The 21,841-nt window shown below is 42.5% G+C and overlaps 1 protein-coding gene across 2 annotated transcripts in view; it reads left to right on the top strand.

The window, feature by feature from the left end:
* TGFBR3 (transforming growth factor beta receptor 3) overlaps nucleotides 1-21,841 on the top strand; it is a 187,192-nt gene that overhangs the window by 149,726 nt on the left and 15,625 nt on the right. For both annotated transcript variants that reach the window (XM_044748975.2, XM_044748974.2), the window contains exons 9-14: nucleotides 550-884; nucleotides 1,290-1,442; nucleotides 4,444-4,584; nucleotides 4,721-4,879; nucleotides 9,011-9,310; nucleotides 13,072-13,192. In XM_044748975.2, the coding sequence (XP_044604910.1) occupies nucleotides 550-884; nucleotides 1,290-1,442; nucleotides 4,444-4,584; nucleotides 4,721-4,879; nucleotides 9,011-9,310; nucleotides 13,072-13,192 (1,209 nt within the window). The remainder of the gene's footprint in view (nucleotides 1-549; nucleotides 885-1,289; nucleotides 1,443-4,443; nucleotides 4,585-4,720; nucleotides 4,880-9,010; nucleotides 9,311-13,071; nucleotides 13,193-21,841) is intronic.

The raw sequence follows: 21,841 nt of genomic DNA, 5'->3' as shown, positions 1-21,841 counted from the left end.
CTGATATAATCCAACCTCTTAATTTTAAAAATTAGGAAACCAAGGCACAGAGAAATAAGCCACTGGCCACAAGCCACTCAGTCAGTTAGAAAGAACACCAGGACTGGAATTCAGGCTCCAAACTCCTCGTCTCTTTTTTTTTTTTAAAGATTGGCACCTCAGCTAACAATGGTTGCCGATCATTCCCCCCCCCCCTTTTCTGCTTTTTCTCCCCAAATCCCCCCAGTACATAGTTGTATATCTTAGTTGTGGATCCTTCTCGCTGTGGCATGTGGGACGCCGCCTCAACATGGCCCAATGAGTGGTGCCATGTCCACACCTAGCATCCGAACCAGCGAAACCCCGGCCCACTGAAGTGGAGAGCATGAACCCAACCACTTGGTCATGGGGCCGGCCCCTCCTCATCTCTTTTATCTATTGCTTGTTAAAAGTGATTTTACCCATGCTCATTCTGTGCTAATTCCTCCTGTTCTTGCCTCTGATGATGATGATTATAACCTGGCATCAAACACTGATGATTTTTTTTTCGTCCTCTTCTGTCACTGCCAGAGGAGATGAGAGATGAGGAAATCCATACCATCCCTCCTGAGCTACGGATCCTGCTGGACCCTGGCATCCTTCCTGCCCTGGACAACCCACCCATCCGGGGTGGGGGAGGCCGAAATGGAGGTTTCCCCTTTCCCTTCCCTGATATCTCCAGGAGGGGCCAGAAGGAAGGGGGAGAAGATGGCATCCCTCGGCCAAAGGACCCTGTCATCCCCAGCATACGGCTGTTTCCTGGTCCCAGAGAGCCTGAGGAGGTGCAAGGGAGCATGGATGTTGCCCTGTCAGTTAAATGTGACAATGAAAAGATGACTGTGGCTGTAGAAAAAGACTCTTTTCAGGTCAGTGCAATTTCTTAAAGGAGAGAAGAGGCCACCTCCCTCCCCAGCTTGCCCCCCAGTACGTGTTAGTTATTTCCCTCCAGCTCTTTCACTTTTGAACTCCGGAGACTTGATACTGTTTTCTCAGTTGGATGGGCTCACTTCCCCTTGGCTGTGATTCTCACCCAGTTCCTGTTGTTCTCAGTAAGGGGGTTCCAGATCCTTGTGTGTCAATATTTTGCTATTGAATTTCCAAAGCCAACAAACACAATCCTTGGGCTGTTGAGAGGTGGTAGCTGGGAAGAGGTAAGGGGGGAGGGGGCATCAGGCCTCCAGCAGCCTTTACTTGGAAGACAGGCAAAATGTAGTAACTGTGCTGCAGCGCTACCCGTGGGCCCCCCTTTATGTCTTTGATGGTTGTTTCAGGCCAACAGCTACTCAGGGATGGAGCTCACCCTCTTGGATCCTACCTGCAAGGCCAAGATGAATGGCACCCACTTCATTTTGGAGTCTCCCCTGAATGGCTGTGGTACTCGGCACCGACGGTCAGCCCCTGATGGTGTGGTTTACTATAACTCTGTGAGTGTTCTCCAGAACAAAGGTTGGCCCTTTGCCAGAGTCTTGCTGGGTGTTACCTTAAAATTAGTCTTAACATTTCTATAACAATGAGGAGGGGCATATACCCCAGACCTGAACAAAGTCACTTGTCAGTTCTCAACAAAGTGGGATGTACTTTGACCCTGAACTTGTTTTATTTGCTTTATTGGTGAATCTGTGGGAGTTGCGAGGCCCTGTTTTCTTGGTTGGAGCATTTGTGGTCATCTCTTCCAGCCGTCCTTCCGTCACCTGGTGACAAAGGGTTCACTGGCAAGGTGATTATGATTTTTCTCTCTGGCCAAGCTGCAGGATCAAATGGCCTGGTTCTTAGGAGGATAACATCCAAGCCCTTAGGCTAAGAGTGAGAACATCTACACAACTGGGCCAACCAGAACCATGGTCTCTGGCCTCATTTGAGTCTTGTCCAGAAGTGGGAGGACTTCTCTCTCCCTCGTGAACAAAAGAACCAAAAAAAGAGAAAAATCTGAAAAGGGCCTTCAAGAGATTATTATCAAGTCACTCTCCACCTCTAAGAAAGACCCTAAATTGAAGAAAATCTACTTTTGGAGCTACCCAAAGGGAGATTTCAGATTCTCCCAATGATAATCCATTGCAATAGCTAACACTTTTGAGAAATCCTTCTTGTCAGTTCATCTAAATCTTTTCTCTTCCTATTAAATCTGTTTTTGCAGAGATAGACAGTAGGCAGTGAATACTGAAAGAACTTGAAACATGAAATCCCAAAAGAACTTTATAATGTTAATTTGGCAGTTCAAGTTCTACTTTTAGTGGTAAAAAACAAGGCTCAAAGATCCCTGCATCGAGCTTTGACATGGTGTGTGTCTGTGCTCGTAGCCCCTACTCCAGCTTTGGCATGGGCTGGGGAGGGGTGCAACTGCTCCTTCCTGTGCATTGCACTGCCGGTTGATAGATACGCTTGACTCATCCAGAGAAAAGACTGGCAGTCAAGTGTTCCAGTTGGTGTGGCTCATGTGGAGACTGACTCTCCTGTGAGCCCAAGTTTACTGTTCCTCAGACAATCTTAGAATATTTGAGCTGGAAAGAACTCTAAGATGATCTCATTCAACTTCCTCATTTCACAGGTGAGGAAATTGAACTCCGGGGAGTTAAAAGACTTGCTTAGATTTGAGGGACTAGTTAACGGCAGAGCCAGGCTGACCCAGCTAATCTCCCTTTGTCTCTGGAATAATTTTTGACTCTATGATGAACACCCTCCTGCTAATTCCAACACGAGTTTTCTTGCAGTTATCCAATTTTTCCAGATAGAATGAATGTCATATATTACTGATATACTTGATTTTGGAATTTCAAACTTGTGTCTAAATTAACACCAATAAGAGGCTATGGTAATGTGTCTATTAAGTAAAAAAATGTCATTTGCCTCAGAAGAGAATGGTATATCATGAGCCCTTAAGATCCCTTCCTTCTCGGGGCCAGCCCCGGGGCCAAATGGTTGGGTTCACGCGCTCCAGTTCAGCAGCCCAGGATTTAGCTATTTTGGATCCTGGGCGTGGACATGGCACTGCTCGTCAGGCCATGCTGAGGCGATGTCCCACATGCCACAACCAGAAGGACCCACAACTGAAATATACAACTATGTACTGGGGGGCTTTGGGGAGAAAAAGGAAAAATAAAAATCTTAAAAAAAAAAATCCCGGAGCCAACCCGGTGGCGCAGCGGTTAAGTGCACATGTACCGCTTCGGCGGCCTGGTGTTCACCAATTCAGATCCCAGGTGCGGACATGGCACCGCTTGGCAAGCCATGCTGTGGTAGGCGCCCCACATATAAAGTAGAGGAAGAAGGGCACAGATGTCAGCTCAGGGCCAGTCTTCCTTAGCAAAAAAAAGGAGGATTGGCAGCAGATGTTAGCTCAGGGCTAATCTTCTTCAAAAAAATCCCTTCCTTCTCGTATGTATGTATATATATATATGTGTTGATGATGATGATGATGATGATGATGATGACGACGACGACGACGACGACGACGACGATCATGACGATGACGATGATGACGATACCTGGGGTAAGCAATACCCTAGGTCTTTGCTTCAATTGCATCAGTACTTTTGAGGACCTGGTAAAGAATAGAGAGGCAATTATCCTACATTCTCTTAGCATTCTACTCCCTTCAGTGAATATTTTAGCTGTTTATTCCAGTTATAATTGTTTGTAGCAATTTTCAACTTACTATATATTTTTGTTTTGCAACTTATTCAAAATCTAAGCATGTGAAACAAAAAATCAAACAAAAAAAAAGCAGAACTATCTTACGTATGTAGAGAAATTGGGATTTTATTTATGGAGTCATGGCTCATTCCCCATAAATGGGTGGTTTTTCATCTCATCTAGAACTAACCTAGAAATAATCATTTTAACCAGTGTTAAGATAGAATGTCATGGAATAAAACATGGTGTTCTTCTCTACATCTCTGTGCCATACAGGAAGATATTGGGGAAGAAATGTAGAAAAGATAGAGGAGTACAAGAGAAGAAATGAGGAGAGATGGCTCAATAGTAACACTGGGTCCTTTGCTTCTAACTCACCAAACTTTATACAAAACTCGATGGATACTAATAACAAAAGCTCCTTGCGTTAGCCAACTCTTAGTATTTAGAATTTTCAATATAAGGAGAAGTCCCTCTCCCCCACAGTATAGGCAGGCCTGTTGACAACCCGATTGAACCCTGTTTCAGTGCCTAGTGTTTTCCACTGTTTGAAACAATTTGTATTTTTTCACAAGGGAAAATACGTATTTTAGTTGAAGTCTTAATTTGAACATGCATTGGGTTTCTCTTTCTTTTTTGTCTCTTTGAAGATGAAATCCTAAAAAAAACTTGAAGTTTCTTTTTAAGTCAGATTTTCAGTTTGCATTTGAATTATTACATGGGTATTTATGTGAGATACAACCAAATGCATGTGTGTTGGTGTTTTTGTAACATTGTGCTTTCTTTGCCTTTTAGATTGTGATACAGGTTCCATCCCTGGGGGATAGTAGTGGTTGGCCAGATGGTTATGAAGATTTGGAGTCAGGTGATAATGGATTTCCGGGAGATACGGATGAGGGGGAGACTTCCTTCTTCAGCCGACCTGAAATTGTGGTGGTATGTGTTGTGTTTGTATGTAGTTTGTGGAGAATGTTGTCTTCTTCGTTGACTTTAGTTAGGGATTACTGGGGGAAAAATGGGATGTTAAAGACCAAAACTCATGTGATTTATCTGTGTCTGGATTTTTTTCCAGTTTAACTGCAGCCTGCGGCAGGTGGGGAAGCCCAGTAGCTTCCAGGACCCGCCCAACAGAAACATCACCTTCAACATGGAGCTGTACAACACTGACCTCTTTCTGGTGCCCTCCCAGGGGATCTTCTCTGTGGCAGAGAACGGACACATTTATGTTGAGGTGAGACTGGAACGTTAGCCTTGGGCTTGTAAGTTAGTGCTGGGTCGTCATAGCTCCTGGGGCAGGAGCTGACGCATCCTGGAACAGACCTCTTCTTGTTCTCCCTCACGGCCCTTGACCAGCTCTGGGTGAGGGCTTGGCTCCAAAAACACTTCCAGGTTGATTTCTGACCAAAGCAGGAAATTTCAGGATTTGATAAATAGAACATTTTATAGATAAATGTTTTGACAAAATCGGCAGTGTGAATTCTACTAATAAAGCCCTGTCTTTGCTTTGTCCTTAGCGTTTTTGGAACAGTAGTTCAGTAGTTGCAAATATCAGAGTATTGCAATAACCATGGAATTATCCAATAACCGTGGAGTATTTCAAACCACCTCCCACGTTATCTTTTAAATTGTACACACTTTAGTGAAATGCTATGCTACCATATCTCATGAAAATTGTTTTTTTCTAGATCACTATCTAAATGTATCTGTAAATTTATTAAAACTATTTCCTATATATAAAACAGTACTAATCATGCATAGCATAAGTCGGTGGAATGACTACAAAAATATTAGGTAGTGGTGGTAGTAACGACATAGCAACATTTATTGCGGATTTATTTTGTGCCATACTCACCTGTAAGTATCGTGGTAATTTTACTCTTCAAAGCCATCCTATGAGACAGGACTATTAATATCTCTGGTTTATGGATGAGGAAATTGAGGCATCTACTTGTCTAAGGTCACACAGATAGTTCCTAGTAGAGTTCAGAATCCAGGTTCACACTCAGGCTGTCTGTCTCAGAGCCCACACTGTTACCGCTGGATGCTGCTATCATTTATCCTCAAAGTGCCACTTGAAAGGGAGAAAATGTGACCTCTTAGCAGTGCAAGTATCCAGGTTCACAGATTGGATTCTAGAGAAGATAAATATCCTTCTGGCCCCGGGCTGTATGCTGGTCTTACAGAGAAGTCGTCATCTGATGAGCTGGTTTTGGTGCTAAGCCGCAAGCTGGTGTTATACTTCACCGTGGGAGGGGTGAGAAGCTTAAGGGGTGGAAATGGGATATTTCCATATATTAAAAGTGACTTCAGTGCACATATTTTTATTTTAGAAAGACAAATAACTCTCACATTTGTACTGAATCTGGGACGGAGCCCACTGGCTCTAGACGTTTTCCTGGATCTCTCCTCTTTGGTTCCCTATTCTGAACGGTTTTCTCTTTCTTTGGGTACACCTTCTTTCTCCACTGGGGAGAATAGAACGGTTTTCTACATGCTGTTCCTAATGATAAACGTCGTCTAATCCAAGATCGTTGTTTTCTTCTTGCTTTTCTGGCAGCACAATCCGCATGTGCAGTTGGTCAGTGACTCCTTATTGTGCTGTGGATTTTATTGGTGCTGCTTAACGGCAGGCTGTTCTTTTCAAACTGTTGTGCCGGTTTTGCTAATTTATGGCTTTGCTGCTTTATGCTAATCAGTGGACCCATCTTCCTGTGTATCCTCCCCACCCTGGGTGTTTTGGTTCCCCCCCCCCCCATCTTCCCAGTGCTGGCTGGCTTGAAATCCGTTTTTTTTTAATTCTTATTTTCCCATTTATATCTTTTCATTTATCATCTGTATTTTTCATAATTAAATTTAGTCAAAGACATTGTCAAGTGATAAAAAGGAAGTGGAACAAATCTCTCTGCTATCATTTTAAATATCAAGTACACTGAGGAGAATTTGGGGAGGGACGGAAATGTTATAAACCGCTTTATTTTAAAGTTGTTTTAAATTACCTAAAATATGAGAGAGAATTCGTCAGTCTATTGCTAGATAGGATAGCAGCCATGCCTCATCTGTGTTTCCCAGTTTGGACTCCACTACTGATAAGAAATTTTTTTACTTAGGGTAAGTAAGTAAAATTTACTAAATCATTGGCTTGGTCTAAAGAACTATTTCCAGGTTTCTTCTCCCAACCGTCTTTGTCACATCCCCTCCCAGAATCCTCTGTTCCCTGTAGATCACAGTCCCTTCCTTTAATCCAAGACATTATCAATTTTGCCGCCCGGTCTTTAGTCATCTTTGGGTGATAGTTGGTCACATAATGGTAGCTTTCTTTTTAGTTCACTTGTCTTAGGGAATTAAAAAATCTGTTTATAACCCCCAGAATTTGAATCTGTCTAGTACTACTAATAATAGCTGGCATTTATTGACCAGCTGGGAGCTGTGTTGTTTACATGTAATTTTGACTTTACAAATCCTCACAATAACTGTATCTAGTCGGTATTAGTGCCCTCATTCTGTAGGGGAGGAAACTGAGGCTCCGAGTTCACAGTGCATGAATACAGAGCACACGATTTCCTGGGACTCGTCTCCCTCCAAAGCCTGTAGTCCTTCTACTCCTTTCCAGTCCATTTTAGAGTAAAACAATTATTGATAATACTTTTTTCTCCAAAGCAACTTTTTGGCATATCTCAAACATTCTGCCATTACGTACTTTCTTTGAGATTAGAGAAAAGATTTGCATTTCTTCGGTCACATTTTTGCATGGAGAGTCCTGAGTTCATGTTAAAGGGCGCTTTTGAGTAATAAGATATATGTAATTTGCCATCTTTCCAAGATGAAATATCTTATTTTTCAGAAATATTCTAAAAATAATGAAGTGTGAATGTTTACGGACTACCAAACACTGCTTCCCAGAAAAATTTCTTCCCACGTGTTCTCCCACGGCCACATCTTGGGCCTGGTTGAATTGACCCTGTGACTGCAGTGGAATAGTAAAGAGAAAATGGACTCAGGGTCAGAAGACCTGGGTTTAAGCCTTGGTATTACCGAGTATTTGCTAGATATGATTTTGACTAAGTCATCTATCCTATATGTTCAGTTTTCCTCCATTTATAAAATGGAGATGAAAGTATTTATCCCCCAAGATTGTTCTGAGGCTTAAGCTTTAAGGCACAGCAAAGTGACATTACTATACCATCTTCATTGTTGAGGGTCTTGAAGTTCCTACATAGGGATCTTTCAAAATAGTGCTGCGGACTGAAGGCTCCATATGGTGTCAGGGATTTCCCCTCCGTATCTCAGAATGGAAAGTGTGTTCATATCTCCATGCTTTTTGAAAGGATTCTGGGGCTGTTGGCCTATGGTTAAGGACTAACTTTATTTCTAAAGTGTGTAAGTTTATTTTGATCCTACGTTTAGTCAAGGAATGAGACACAGAAGGAAGAGGCAGTTCATACAGTGATCCATGTGTCACCAAATGGAGAATCCAGTCTGGTCTGGGGATTTTAGCTGAGTTCAAGATATTCGAGGTTTGAATTCTGTTTACACTTGGCCAAACACTACTTCTTGTTTCTAAAGAAAAGAACCTTAACAAGATTTGGACATAACCCATACAAATGTTTTGTAAGAGGGAAGTGTAAATGAGTTGGAAACGTTTCCAGATTAGATTTCCCTTAAAATACCCTCGGGCTTAAAGAGTGAAGGGAGAGTACTTGGCAAGGCCTGGTTGGACCTGTGAGCAGCTGGGACACTTGGCCAGGCCTGTGATCGCCACCAGATTGCACCGTCCCTGACATCCAGCCCCAGAGGCCAGCTCTGCCTGCTCACTGCAAAGCAGGACTTTAAATGAATCAGTAGCTTTACTGCAATATTTTAGGCTCACTTGGACTTGTTGCAATTTAGAAGTTCATTCCTCCCTGCCTGGGTTAAAGAGATGGTGCCCCTGTATTTTTTTTTGGAGCAATTTTTAAAAAGAGCTTGCTTAACAAGTGATACGGTATTGTGACAGTAGGGGCTTTGCCTGTTGGTATTTTATTTATTTTGGAAAATTCACTTTAGGTGCATGATGTGCTTTTATTTTTATCAGAGGACTTATGGGAGGCTAAATAGACTTATTCATCTTGTATTGGAATCTTCCAGGCTGGCACTTGAACTAAATAATTCACTGTCACCATCCGTATCAAGTTTGAATGGAAAACATCTCTTTGTTCAATGAGTCTATGTTACTTTTGTAATTAGAAAGAAGACTGTATAAGTATGTTGTGAAAGTTGAAGCAATGTCTCTCATCAGAAGGACCGTGTTGTATGTCACCCTTGTGCCTAAAGTAAAAGTGAGGTGCTAACTCATTTCTGAATCGATCTTTCTGTTCTTTTGTAGGTATCTGTTACTAAGGCTGACCAAGAACTGGGATTTGCCATCCAAACGTGCTTTATCTCTCCATATTCGAACTCCGAAGGGATGTCTGATTACACCATCATTGAGAACATTTGCCCTAAAGACGAATCTGTGAAATTCTACAATCCCAAGAGAGTGCACTTTCCTATCCCACAAGCCGAGATGGATAAGAAGCGATTCAGCTTTGTTTTTAAATCTGTCTTCAACAGCTCACTGCTCTTTCTGCAGTGTGAGCTCACGTTGTGTACCAAGAAGGAAAAGGACCCCCAGAAGTTACCTAAGGTTTGTGGACCTTTGTCCATTTGTACTGTTATTTTGACATTTGTAGGTGAGGCAGTGGCCTATGGAGAAGTTTCATCACGAGTTATGGCAGGTTGAGGTTTGGGGTTTGGGAATTGCCCAATTGAAGTAACAAAATCCGTGTTAGCAGGGAACTGTGAGTTTTATGGAGTCTTAGAGAATAAATCCTGACAGTATGATTTTTTTTTTTTCCATGCATGCTACTTAGTAGTATCTTACGAATTATAAATCAAGACTGTTTTCCATTGAGGGAGAGGTCTGGCTTTATCTTTGCTATTCAGATAGCGTGCGGTGCCAAAAGTGCAGAGAGCCGAAGGACAAGCTCAGTGTGAGGATTAATTTTTCCAGGTCCCGCCAAGACTTGTATTGCAATTGTTTTTTGACCTTCTCTGTGTGAGTTATAGGGTTGACTTGTCTCAGGAGGACTTCTAAGGGAAACTAACAAATATTTTAATTTTTCTCGGTTTCATGTCAGTTCATGTTTGCCTCACGTCACTCCCCATATTGAACTAGTACATTCTGTTGCCACAACAGAAATCAGAACCCTTTGACCTTGCTGAAATGGCTACTCTGGGGGAAATCTGCAAGGTTCATTACCTCATTAGTTTGGCCTTGTGTGTGAAAGGTGTTCTTTGCCTTAGTTTTGTTTCTGTGATCTGCCATACTTATGTATAATTTCATATGTGCATTTATTCTGTAGATATCTCACACAATGTAAGCTGACTTCTGATCCTCTTGTAGTCACATATCAGTCAGTGTCTAAAAGTGTAATAAGCCAGCTGTATCAATAATGTATTGTATGTGTGGAATTCTCTCAATTAATACATAGATTGTAAGAGATCGGTGTAGAGGTAGAGAGAAAAATTATTATTATCAGATAGATTACCATTGACCTGAATCCTTGGCACTATTATATTCCCTTGGGCATTCATTTCTTCAATAACACCAAAGAAAATTTTATAATACATATGAAAATATAGCAAATCTGGTTATAGTCATCAGGGAGCACATATGTATAAGGTGATTTAGATTGTGTTCTTTAGGTTGCTTTTGGAAACATTGATGCTGTAGGGGAGGAAGAGCTTTCCTCTACCCTCTCTGGGTTCGTCTGGCCGGAGAATGAATTAAATTCACATGAGACAAAATAGCAGGAGAAAATTAAACAAAGCTTTATAACATGTATACATGGGAGAGACTCAGGCAAGCTGAGCAACTCGCCAAAATGAGTGAAGCCCCCACCTTAAACATCATCTTCAGCTAAAGACAAAGGAGGATGTTGGGGGTGAGGGGAGTCAGTTACAGGAGGTTACCAGAAACAGGAGTAAGATTATTATGCAGATTTAAGTGCTTGCCTTTGGCATTGATTAAGAGTTAAGAGAGATAAGGTCATCCCCCTCTTCTTCCTGGTATAGAGAGGGAGGCACCTTTACAGATGGAGATTTCCTTTACAATGTAAATGTCTCCTAACAAAGGGCAAGCAAGTTCCACCCCTCAGTTGCTTTCCTGTCTGCAGTTTATTAAAAGAAACTAGCCCCAAATAATCCTCATGCCAAAGAGACATATCTTGGGGTGGCCAACTCCAGGCCCCCACAATGCCTTGGCCTTGTGGGCATTGACCTTCCAGTGGCCCTCAAGGTTGGGGCTCAGTGGACAGTGGTAGAAAGCCCTGGGGAACTTAATGCTTGGCTGTGGGACCCAGCTGCTTCCTGCAGGCAGAGAGAACTTTTAGGAGTTAGAGATCTAGCAGGGGAGGCCTGGCAGTTACCAGGAGTCTTTACTGGTGGCTTTATTTATTTATTTTATTTTATATTTTATTTTTATTTATTTATTTATTTATTTGAGGAAGATTAGCCCTGAGCTAACTACTGCCAATCCTCCTCTTTTTGCTGAGGAAGCCTGGCCCTGAGCTGACCTCCATGCCCATCTTCCTCTACTTTATATGCGGGACGCCTACCACAGCATGGCTTGCCAAGCGGTGCCATGTCAGCACCCAGGATCCGAACCGGCGAACCCTGGGCCGCTGAGAAACGGAACGTGCGAATTTAACCACTGCGCCACCAGGCCAGCCCCTACTGGTGCCTTTACCTGTTAGCTTTTACCCAGCCTGTCCTGTAGCAGCCCAGCTTCACATCTGTGAAAATTAGTCCTAATATTTCCTTCCAGAGCATTCTAAGGAGAGCTCTAAGTCTCAGAGGATGACCTGGGATGTGACGCTAAACCTAAAGTCGCTATTTACATTCAAGGCAAGATGCAATGGGAGGAGCATGGAGACTGTGAGGGAAGGCCTGCTGCTTCCTAACAGGACTTTAAGAAGTCCCTTGCTCTCTCAGAACCTGCATGTCCTCATCTATAAAGCTGAAGTAATAGTACCCAGCTTCCCTCCTGGGTAGAGGAGCAAATGAGACAATAGATATGACAGTCCACCGTTTGTAGAGCACTGCTGGGATGAGCTGTTACCACTTTCCTTCTGTTCACTGCTTATGGTTAATATTCTGTTGACTTCTGAGTGCTTTCTAGACAAAGCCAAAGAATCTTCTAGGAAGAGTTCTCGAAGATCTTTGAGTCCAATTCTGCCCTTTGCTGATGAAACTGAGGCCAGAGAGTTCGGTGTCTTGCTCAGGTCATGCAGTAGGTTAGTCACAGAAGCAGAGACTCTTACTTAACTAAAGAACTAATTGGCAAGTAAGAAGGCTTTTCCTAAAATGCGGATCCTCTCAATAATGGTTCCTCTCCACGGAAAAATCCATTGTTTCACTCTGTAAGAGGGCTATTGTAAAGACTTTCTCTGTTTTTGAGGGGGAGAAGAAGGAGTTGTCTTCTTGTAATATGGTCTAACTTGCATGTTGCTTAGAGCAGCAGTGACAATAAAGCCAAAAAAAGTCTTTGCTCTTTTGTGCCTGGAAAAGCTGGAAGTTGATTAACTTTCTGGGGTGCCTTGCTATAGACTTTTAAAATGATTGATAAATTTCTTCTTACAACAAAAGTGAATGGATGTCATTTACATTAGAGTCTCTCCTACTGAGGAGCTTAGACAAGGAACCAAAGTTATTTTAAAGAAAAAGGCGATGGAACGTGATTATACTTTTTAAAAACAGATACACTGGGCTTGGGCATGCTAGTTCTAAGGGGTTGGGCCTTAAAATAGCTGGAAGCAGCTGATCGCATGGCCTCCACACCTGGGCACAACTCCCCAGGACTTCATTTTGGGACATTGAAAGCAGATGACCCTGGAAAGCTTCATTTTGTGTGAGCCTATACCAGGATTAAAAAAAATCGAACATACTCAACAACATGATTATCTTTTTGGACAACAAATGTAAAATCTGTCACCATCATAATTCAATACATGAAGTTTCCCACAGTCACAAATCACAAACATGAACCATTTATGTGAAGCCAGCTTGGTGAAGGGCCAACATTTGTCTTATAGTTTCTTTATTTTTCAGACTAAATAACACTAAAACCTCCAGTTGTTTCATGGGAAGACAGGGGAAGAAAAAGACAGTATTTATAAGCTGTCCAGCGATATTTGCATCTTTAAGTGCAGCTGAGAATACACTGAGCCTGCCATTATATCTCCCAGATTATTTGTGGTTCTTTGAAAAATACCCGAATTTCCTGTTTTTCTGTGGTAAACAACTGTGAGCTGTGTGAGGAGGGACACAGGACAACTGCAGGCAGAGCTGGGGAAGCCCCTTTTCGAGTGACCCCTCAGCTCTGTGCTTTGCTCTTCCTCTCTGCAGTGCGTGCCTCCCGACGAAGCCTGCACCTCACTGGACGCCTCGATGATCTGGGCCATGATGCAGAATAAGAAGACGTTCACCAAGCCTCTCGCTGTGATCCACCACCAAGTGGAATCTAAAGGTGCGTTTCTGGAGGCTCAGTCAGAGAGTAGGGGCCTGCGGGCTGCTTTAAATCAGAGTCTGTACTCTGTAAATCAGAGTCCAGTTTTATTCAAAAGATAAATGAATGCCCAATTAGTAGCTTTAGGATTCTTTGCCCGAGGAGTCTTTTATTTAGTTAGCTCTCCTGCTGCCTGTGGCTGTTTAGTGATACATTTGCAAATGATCCTTAAATATTGATCCTCCTTAAATATTAGATCAGAGTCAAGATTGTCCCTGTCATGGTGTCACTCTGCCTTGCGTTCACATATGCCTCCTTGAGTGTGCAGGAAAGGGTTAGAGTTCCTCCTAGCATGCTGGCCTTGCACCCAGTCCACAGCCCATCTTCCTGTGATCTTCTGGTAAACGTTGTGCTGGCTACAGCCTATTGTGGTGCTTTGTCAAGATCGCAGGTGCCTTTGGGGAGAGTATTATGTCTATGAACACCATCCTTCTTAGGTGCCAGAGCAGAAAGAAGGTTGAGAACCACTGTCCAAATGCATTTTTATAATTTAGTTTTTGGAATTTTACAGTCACATTTGTTTCTTGAAGCCAAGAGTGCCTCTTCCTACACACACAGGAACATTTAGCAAAGTGCATCTTCTGGGAGGAAAGAAAGGTTGTGTCCCACAAGGTGTGGCATCAATACTGGGAGGACAGGTGGGCAAAGCCAAGCCTGGCATAGGCCGAGCCAGCCAAACCAGCAGAGAAGCAGAGTTGGGCTCTATGGGGATATTAGGAATGGATACGAGGCCCTCTGGACTGTGTGGAGAGTGTCTGGCAGGGACCAGCGTCACACATCCAAGGGCGTGAACAAGCAAGAACGCACCAGGTAGCTGTCAACATCTGAGAGGGTGGAACCAAGTGTTGCATGGGCTATCTGGGCTGTTGGAGTTGTCACTGTCTAGATACAATCTGTGCCACTCCAGAATCCTTGCTGTTGAAAGGTGTCAATCTCAGAGAAGCCTGGGGGGAGTGAAAGTGGATTCCAAGCCTCTGGGGTTAGATATTTCCGGACTAATGTCCCAGGCTGCCTTCCACCACCTTGAGGGGCAGAGAGGAGCCTGGCACCAAGGGCCTTGACAAACGCCGATGAACAGCCTGACTCCAGCTGCTGGGCGTTAATTGGGGGACCTGCTGGGTGGTGCTGACACCAGATCTAGGCTTGGGGCAGCCCAGGGATGGCATTTCTGAACTGAGCATTGTGGGATTTGCAAGACTAGGCAGCAGGGGCAGCCCTGGAGCGGACAGGACCTAACAGAACAGAGGCATGCGGATGCCATCCAGTTTCTTCTTTGGTTGAGTGGCCTTTGTGAAAATAGCAGAGCCATTCCTACTGTCATATCTGGGGTGGCATCTGCCCCTTTCCTAGGAATGTGCTCACTTTGGAAAGGCAGGAGAGCATAGTGGGGAGGGCACTGGCTTAGAACCAGGAGCCTGGGGCACAGCTCTTAGGTTTTCCTGCTGACTCCCTGTGGGACTTGGGAGACCTTGTCCCTAGGTTCATTTTCTTTCCGTGGAAAAGGAGGAGTTTGGACTAGACGACTTCCAGAGGCCTTTCAGCTGTAACACTCAGCTGTACTGTTTGAAGAAGCAAAATAATTTTTCATTCATTTCCCGGCCATCTAAAGTTGGTGTGAAATGTGCCTATTAGATGTTTATTGGTTCCTCAACAACGTTTTTGTTGTTGTTTGTTTTCGTTTTATTGGTTCGTTTTCAACGATTTGAAACAGTTATAACAGCCGCAGTCTTTCTATAAATGGATTGCCCAAATAGTTTGTTGTTTATTGGGTCCAGGGGAAAGAAAGAAGAATAAATGAATTGCGCTGCAAAGTATATCACACTGGGCAGCAGCTGGCTCTGTTTTGTACTGTGAAAGTGGTTTAACAATAGCAACAGCTACCTCATACTCCATCTGTTACTCTTACCTATTTTGGGGGAGGTAATTCTGCTGGTAATTGAAGGCGGCAGCTTGCTTTTTCCTATGCCAGACAATAATTAGGCATTAATATTGCAGCAGTATAACTTCCAGTAATTCATTCATTTTTCTTTTAAGTCTAGTGGTATTTTTCTAAGTAATTCCTCTTGTAAATTAGGTAATTACCTTTATTTAAATATAGTGTAATTATCCTGAAAGTTCAGTGCTTTCTTTACGTGAAAGTTTTACCAAATATCAAAGCAATTTCATGAGATTTGCTAATTGAGATTAGAGTTTAGTGGAGAAGCATGTGGTGAAGAAAGTTTATTGCTTCGGTTTGTTCAACAAATTGAGGAGATTACTGTAGGCCAGCTTCCCAGGGGCTATATGCAAATATGCTTGCTAACTCTGCCCTGAATAAGGGAGGTTTCCCGGCAGTTTTCAACTGGGTGAGTGACTCCTCTCACCTTTTTTGTTTATTTTCTCTTGATTCTAAAATCATTTCTCCTCAGTGCAGGCCATAGGAGTCTGCTTTCCTTCTGACTCTCAGTGAATTGGAATAGTCAATTGAAAGGGGAATATGACCATGTGCTTAATAGTATTGGTTTATTTGAATAATAACAGGGTCACAAATGTTCTTCCTACCAGACAGCTTTGTGTGTTACTGTAGTAAGCACAGATACTATAGTATCTCTAGAAGTGGGTAGATCTCTTATTAGGATTAACTTTTTGGGTAAAAATTTCCCAACCAATGGGACGTTTCACTGGCCTTTCAACTACACAGGCACTCTTCAAAGGCTGTGCCAAAGTCACAGCTCTCTCTGGTAATTTGGTCCATCTTATTTCTCAACACTTGGGTTTTCTGGGACAGCAGTTAAAGGCTCTGGTTATCACCTTCACAGCCAAGCTGAGAACTGCTCTGTAGCTACCAATGCCAATAGCACGGACACATTTCAGGCAGTGTTTCTGCCATCTCTGGACAGAGAGAATAAGCCATCAAGATTGAATAAATAATTCTAGGTCCTCCTCTGGGCAACTGTTTTTAGTGGAACTTTCCTGAGCTTCCACAGCATATTTTGGCTACCTTTGCTCTCTCAGCCCCTTGGGAACCAGTGTTGGGTTAACATTGTTTTGCTGCTTAAACTTTCGGTAATTGATGATGGTGCTGGTGGCAATGATAGTGTGATGGAGATGACGATGATGATTAACATTTATTGAGCATTTACTTAGTAAAAGGCTCTGGGCTAAATGCTTTATGTGCATCCTTGTATTTAATTCTCTTAGTCCCTCTGTGAGGCAAGTAAAGAGTGAGCTTAAGTGACTTGGCCAAGGTCACACCACATCTAAATAAATGGTGGATCTGGGATTGAAATCCAGGCACTTTGATTTCCAGATCCTATGCCTTATCCTAGGTGGTAGCTGATTCTAGTATTTAATCAAAACTGCAAGCGGGTCTGGCCCCATGGTGTAGTGGTTAAGCTTGGTGTGCTCCACTTCGGTGGCCTGGGTTCACAGGTTCAGAAACTGGGCGTGGACCTATACCACTCATCAGCCATGTTATGGTGGCATCCCATATATAAAGTGGAGGAAGGTTGGTATAGATGTTAGCTCAGGGCTAATCTTCCTCAAGCAAAAAAAAAAAAAAAACCGCTGCAAGCAACATAGGCAACTATCTCTTCACACCCCTCTTCCCACCCCCTTCCCCTGTTCATATATGTCACATTGGTATTCAAGTTAACAGCCCATACTCTAATGATTATGAACTAAAAAGAAGATAAAGAATTTTAGAAAAAGATCTGTTCACGCAAAGGGTTAAGATGCTGGGAAACATGTAAACTGTTTAAGAAAGTATTAGAGGTTTGGAGAAGTTCTGTGACTTCGAAATGTAACTCACGGAAAAGCCCAGAAAATGTGAATAGTTTATGCATTTTACGGTTTATGGCAAAACAATTAAAATAGTTGAGGTGGTGCCACCCTACCATATTTTCTGAAATATTTTGAAGTATAGGCATGTTAGTGCTGTTTGCCTTGGATGCGGTGACCACTTTTTACAGCGTTTGAGAACACTTGGGCTTACACAATAAAAATGGTTACACCACGTCAGTGATAATTTTTTTTAAATGATGAAAGGGAAGAGTAATCATTTCTCTGAATTTAGGGCACATAAACAAGAAAATGGACATAAAAGAATAATAAATATCATCCAAATTTGCCATGATTTATATACAATATGTAAATCTTAGCAAGTTAGATGTTTAAAATACTGAATTTTCACCACATAACTTTTTAAAAATAAAAGTGTGCTCAGAACAGCACCTGGCATATCATGGTACTCAGTAAATGTTAATTTCCTTTCCTTCCTCTTAACATCTTAACCAACCTAGGTTTTTCAGGGGGAGTGGAAGGGAAAGTCATGAACGTCAGTTGGAAGTTAATCCAAGAGAGGCGTTACTTTTTGGAACACATTTGATTTTTCCAGAACAAAAATACTCTAAAGCATCATCAGCCAGGTTTTGACCTCAGGCTGAGGTAAAGATGAGGGGAAGCTGAGTAGAAAGATGGTAGAAATGCCTAATCGATAGGCCAAGGCATTCAGTCTCTATCCAGTAAGGGCGGGGGGCGGGGGGCGGTCACTGGGATTTTCTTATTCAATGCGCTTCACATTTTAAAAACTTCTTCCTTTGGGAAATTTCAAATATATACAGAAATAGGGAGAATAGTAGAATGAACTCCCACGAACCCTTCATCTGGTTTCAACAATTACCAATTCATAGCCAGTCTTGTCTTATCACTTCCTCTCCCTGGATTGTTTTGAAGGAAACTCAGACATTTCATTTCATCCATAAATATTCCAGGGTGCACCTCTAAAAGGTGAGAACCATCAAAAGCTCTCGAGTAGGGAAACTGCTGATTGGATCATTTAGGAAGAGTGCTCTGAAAGCAGCGTGAAGGTTGGGTTGCTGGGGAATGTGCACAATAAGAAGAAATACATGGTATTTACACTCATTTATTCCAAAAAGTGTTTATTGAGTACCTGCTATATGCTTGGCATATAGTAGACAAATTAGCCTGTCTTTAAGGCCTTCACAGTCTGGTGCAGAGTTTCACAACCTTGGCACTATTGCCGTTTTCAGCTGGGTTACTCTGTTGTGGGGGTTGTCCTGTGCATGTGGATGTCGAGCAGCATCCCTGGCTTCTACTCACTAGATGCCCGTAACAAACCCCTCCACCCCCAGTTTTGATAATCCAAAACATTTCCAAATGTCTCCTGGAGGAGCAAAAATCACCCGTAGGTGAGAACCACTGATCTTGTAGAAGGATGCAGATAAGCAAACAGGTAATTGCAGTGAATGCTATAAATACTGAAAGAACCTAGAGAAGGGGTTCATTTACAGTGAAGTAAAGTAAACTACATCTTAAATGATCTGCACCAGCTCCCTCATCTCCCCATCCTCCCCTCTTCGCCAAATAACGATCACTGAGGGTACAAATACTGAGGGTACCGGTTAGACACCTTGTTTCCCTGTGGGCCTGCTCTGTCCCACTGTGTTTAGAAGAACCAAATTGAAAGCTGGAGGCCAACAACTGTGGTCAGTTACTCATGCATAACCCCAGAAATATTCCTTTTATGAAAACCATGCCTAACAATCTGAGGAGGAAAATTCTGGTTCAAGAGGCAGACCAAAATTTGCTCAGAGTATATGAAAAGATTTAATTCAGGATGTTGATTATAGTTTTTTCTTTCTGTAAAGAAATCTTTATTGTTAAAATTCTCTTTACACGATAGCTAGGATTCCTTTCTTACAATCTTACCCTTAAACCAAAAGTAAATATTGTTGTATCCACTCTTTTCCTTTCAACATGCCAGCTCAATTATAGGGTTCCGGTGGAGATCAAACTATTTTAGTTATATTCAGTGGTTATTGGGGATTTTGGAAGAAAAAAGAGGATAAAATCCTTTAACCTCAGTTCTGCAGCTTGTGCGTGTTATTGTTTATGTGCAGAAATCGGGAAGGAACTTCACCTCAGGGAAATAAGCAACAACTGTTTCTGTTTAGCTCTGCAAGAAGGCCCCTATTTGGGGTGGGGGAAGAGGATTAGATCATAACGTAAGTCCATTAAGCATTTTAAAACAATGCCATCCATCACACAGGCCTTGCTCTAAAACGTAAATTCTCACATGTGAGGTCTCTTTAGGGGAGAATCATTGTTTAAAACCTCATGGGGATTCTGAGTGACAAAGTCAAACCACAGCCGGTTGATTGGATGGACCTCTTCCCAGAAGTGTGTATATTTCTTGCATGATGCACACCATAGAGACCTTTAAATGCCTTTGGACTTATTTCAGCAAATCAAACCACTACTTCTGGAAAGTAGGAGAATTTTGTGGTTAGATAGCCCTATTTTATAGGGTTCTTAGGAGTTTAAAATGAAAAAAGGTAAGTGAAGGCTTTTTGTCAGTTGTAAGACACTATACAAATGTGCAAATGGAAGGCATCACTGTTGTTATTTTATGCTGCTTTTAAGGCTGATGAGACCAAACTCCCAGGATCAGTCTCTTGTGTGCAGTTTGTAGTTGGTGTGTTTTCTGCATACGGAACTCAATTTTCTTAAAAACAGAATTATTTTAATTTTCTTTAAGTATAGCTTTTGCATATATCGTTATCCCTGCGCCACCGTGTTGCACAGCTCCAGAGGGCACCGTTCACTTGTGGTGGCTTTGGTTCATCCAGGGGCATATTCTTTCCGTTAGAGCTGGACTGTGATGCCTCATGCTGCAAGCATGTCATCAGTCCAGCTGAGAGGGTTAATCCTGAGAATGCACAGTCCTGTCTAGCTTTATTTTTATATACAGCAACTCAAATACTGCTTGTTTTGGTCAATTTTTCACAAGTTCTTTTCACTTCACTGTGAATTCCAACATGAGGTGTGTCTTCCGTCTTTACCGAATGAAAATGGAGATGAAAAGAAAGGCGCTAAAAACTGATCACTTTTAAACTCTAAAGAGCAGGGGCAGAGTCTGTGCCAGGACTCAGCACACATTTTTTGATAAAGGGCCAGATAGGGAATATTTTCGATTTGTGGCTCCTACAGTCCCTGCCTCAACTAGTCAATGCTGCCGTTGCAGCATGAAAGCAGCCGGAGACAATATGTCCTTGAAGGAGCATGGTTATGTTCAAGTAGAACCATATTTATAGAATAGATTTGAATTTCATATCATTTTCACGTCATAAAATATTACTCTTGATTTTTTTTAACCACTTAAAAATATAAAATTGATCCTTAGCTCATGGGCCATACAAAAATAAGTCTTGGGCCCTTATATGCTAGCCCCCGATCCATGCTGTTCTCACCATTGAGGATAGCGAGTAGCTATACGCGCGTAGCTGCTTAATCAGTGCTCCCCCAGCTAAGGACAGCACACTCACCATCATTTAGCCTACTAGGCAGAATCTGCAATTCTGCTTCAACCTCTGCCCTGATGCTTTCCAGCTGTGACCTTGGACTAGTCACATGATAGCAGTGTTAGGCTGCTCGTTTGTAAACTAGTGATAAGAATTCTTTTTCTGCCTCCCTCTCAGGGCTGGTGTGAACCTCAGATGAGATCATGGCCGTGTAGCACTTTCTGAACACGAAAGCATTACAGAAATGTCGAAGCATACAAGCATTTTCATATGGTCTTATTCCAAGTTTCCTGTGCTGCCTCCATTTTCAAAAAGTACATCAACATTCTAATCACCCTTCACCAAGCTTTTCTGACAGGGCTATCCTATGCTAGGCTGAGCCCTGAGGATATGCAGAGAACTAGACCCTGCCCTCAGGGCAGAAAAAAAATTAGAGAACTACGATGTGATGTGGCATATGTGTAACCAAAGAGGGATGGAATGAGCGAAGGTGGGAGAGACCAGCCCTGCTGGGGTAGAGACGGGGCGATAGGAGAGTCAGAGAAGGCCTCCCAGTGAAAATGCCAGCAAAGCACGTCTAGGGGAGGGGGGTACTTCAGGGGGACGGCTTGCAGAGTGTGATGACGTGGAACAGCATGGAGAATTTGGGGAGCTTAAATGACTGTCAAGAGCCCGGATAGGTGAACAAGCCCATTAGGAAAGAAGGCTGGAGAGAGGAGGTAGGCAGAATTTCCTGCATCATGCTAAAGAGTTTGGAATTTTTCCCTATAAAAGAAAAGGAGTCATTGAGCGGTTTAATCAGGACAATAACATAATCAGCTCTAGGCTCTGGAAGATTCACTCTGGGGGCACATAAAGAGGAGAAGATCTTTGGGGTGGGGGCAGTGGTGGAGATGGGAGACCAGTTAGGGAAGCTCTGTAGTAATACCGATGAGTGGTGAAGAGGAGCTGAGCTGTAGGAGGATAACATTAAGGACAGAAGAATAAAGATGGTTTTACAAAACCTGTGTGTACGTTAAATTGAAAGAATGTTTGAAAGTGGAATAATACTATGAATACACTGGAGAAACACGGTATGAAAGGTATTGAATCCTTTTGTAGATAAATATAAAGGCAAACACACACACACGAATTGTCAGACTCAGATTCCTTAAGTTTTAAGTATTTGCCTTCAAGTCTTCAAATTGGAGAGCCTATACGATTGATCATTAACAAACTACAGTGCTTAAAATTTCTGAGTAATCCATCCATGTTATGGTTTTGATATCTAAAGAGGATAAGTGCCAGAGCTTTCACAAAGTATGTATCT

Source organism: Equus asinus, chromosome 16 (genome assembly GCF_041296235.1).
Source record: "Equus asinus isolate D_3611 breed Donkey chromosome 16, EquAss-T2T_v2, whole genome shotgun sequence".
Classification (NCBI taxonomy): Eukaryota; Metazoa; Chordata; class Mammalia; order Perissodactyla; family Equidae; genus Equus; species Equus asinus.
The sequence above is the reverse complement of the archived record's forward strand: the minus strand, read 5'-3'. Positions and strand labels throughout refer to the sequence as shown.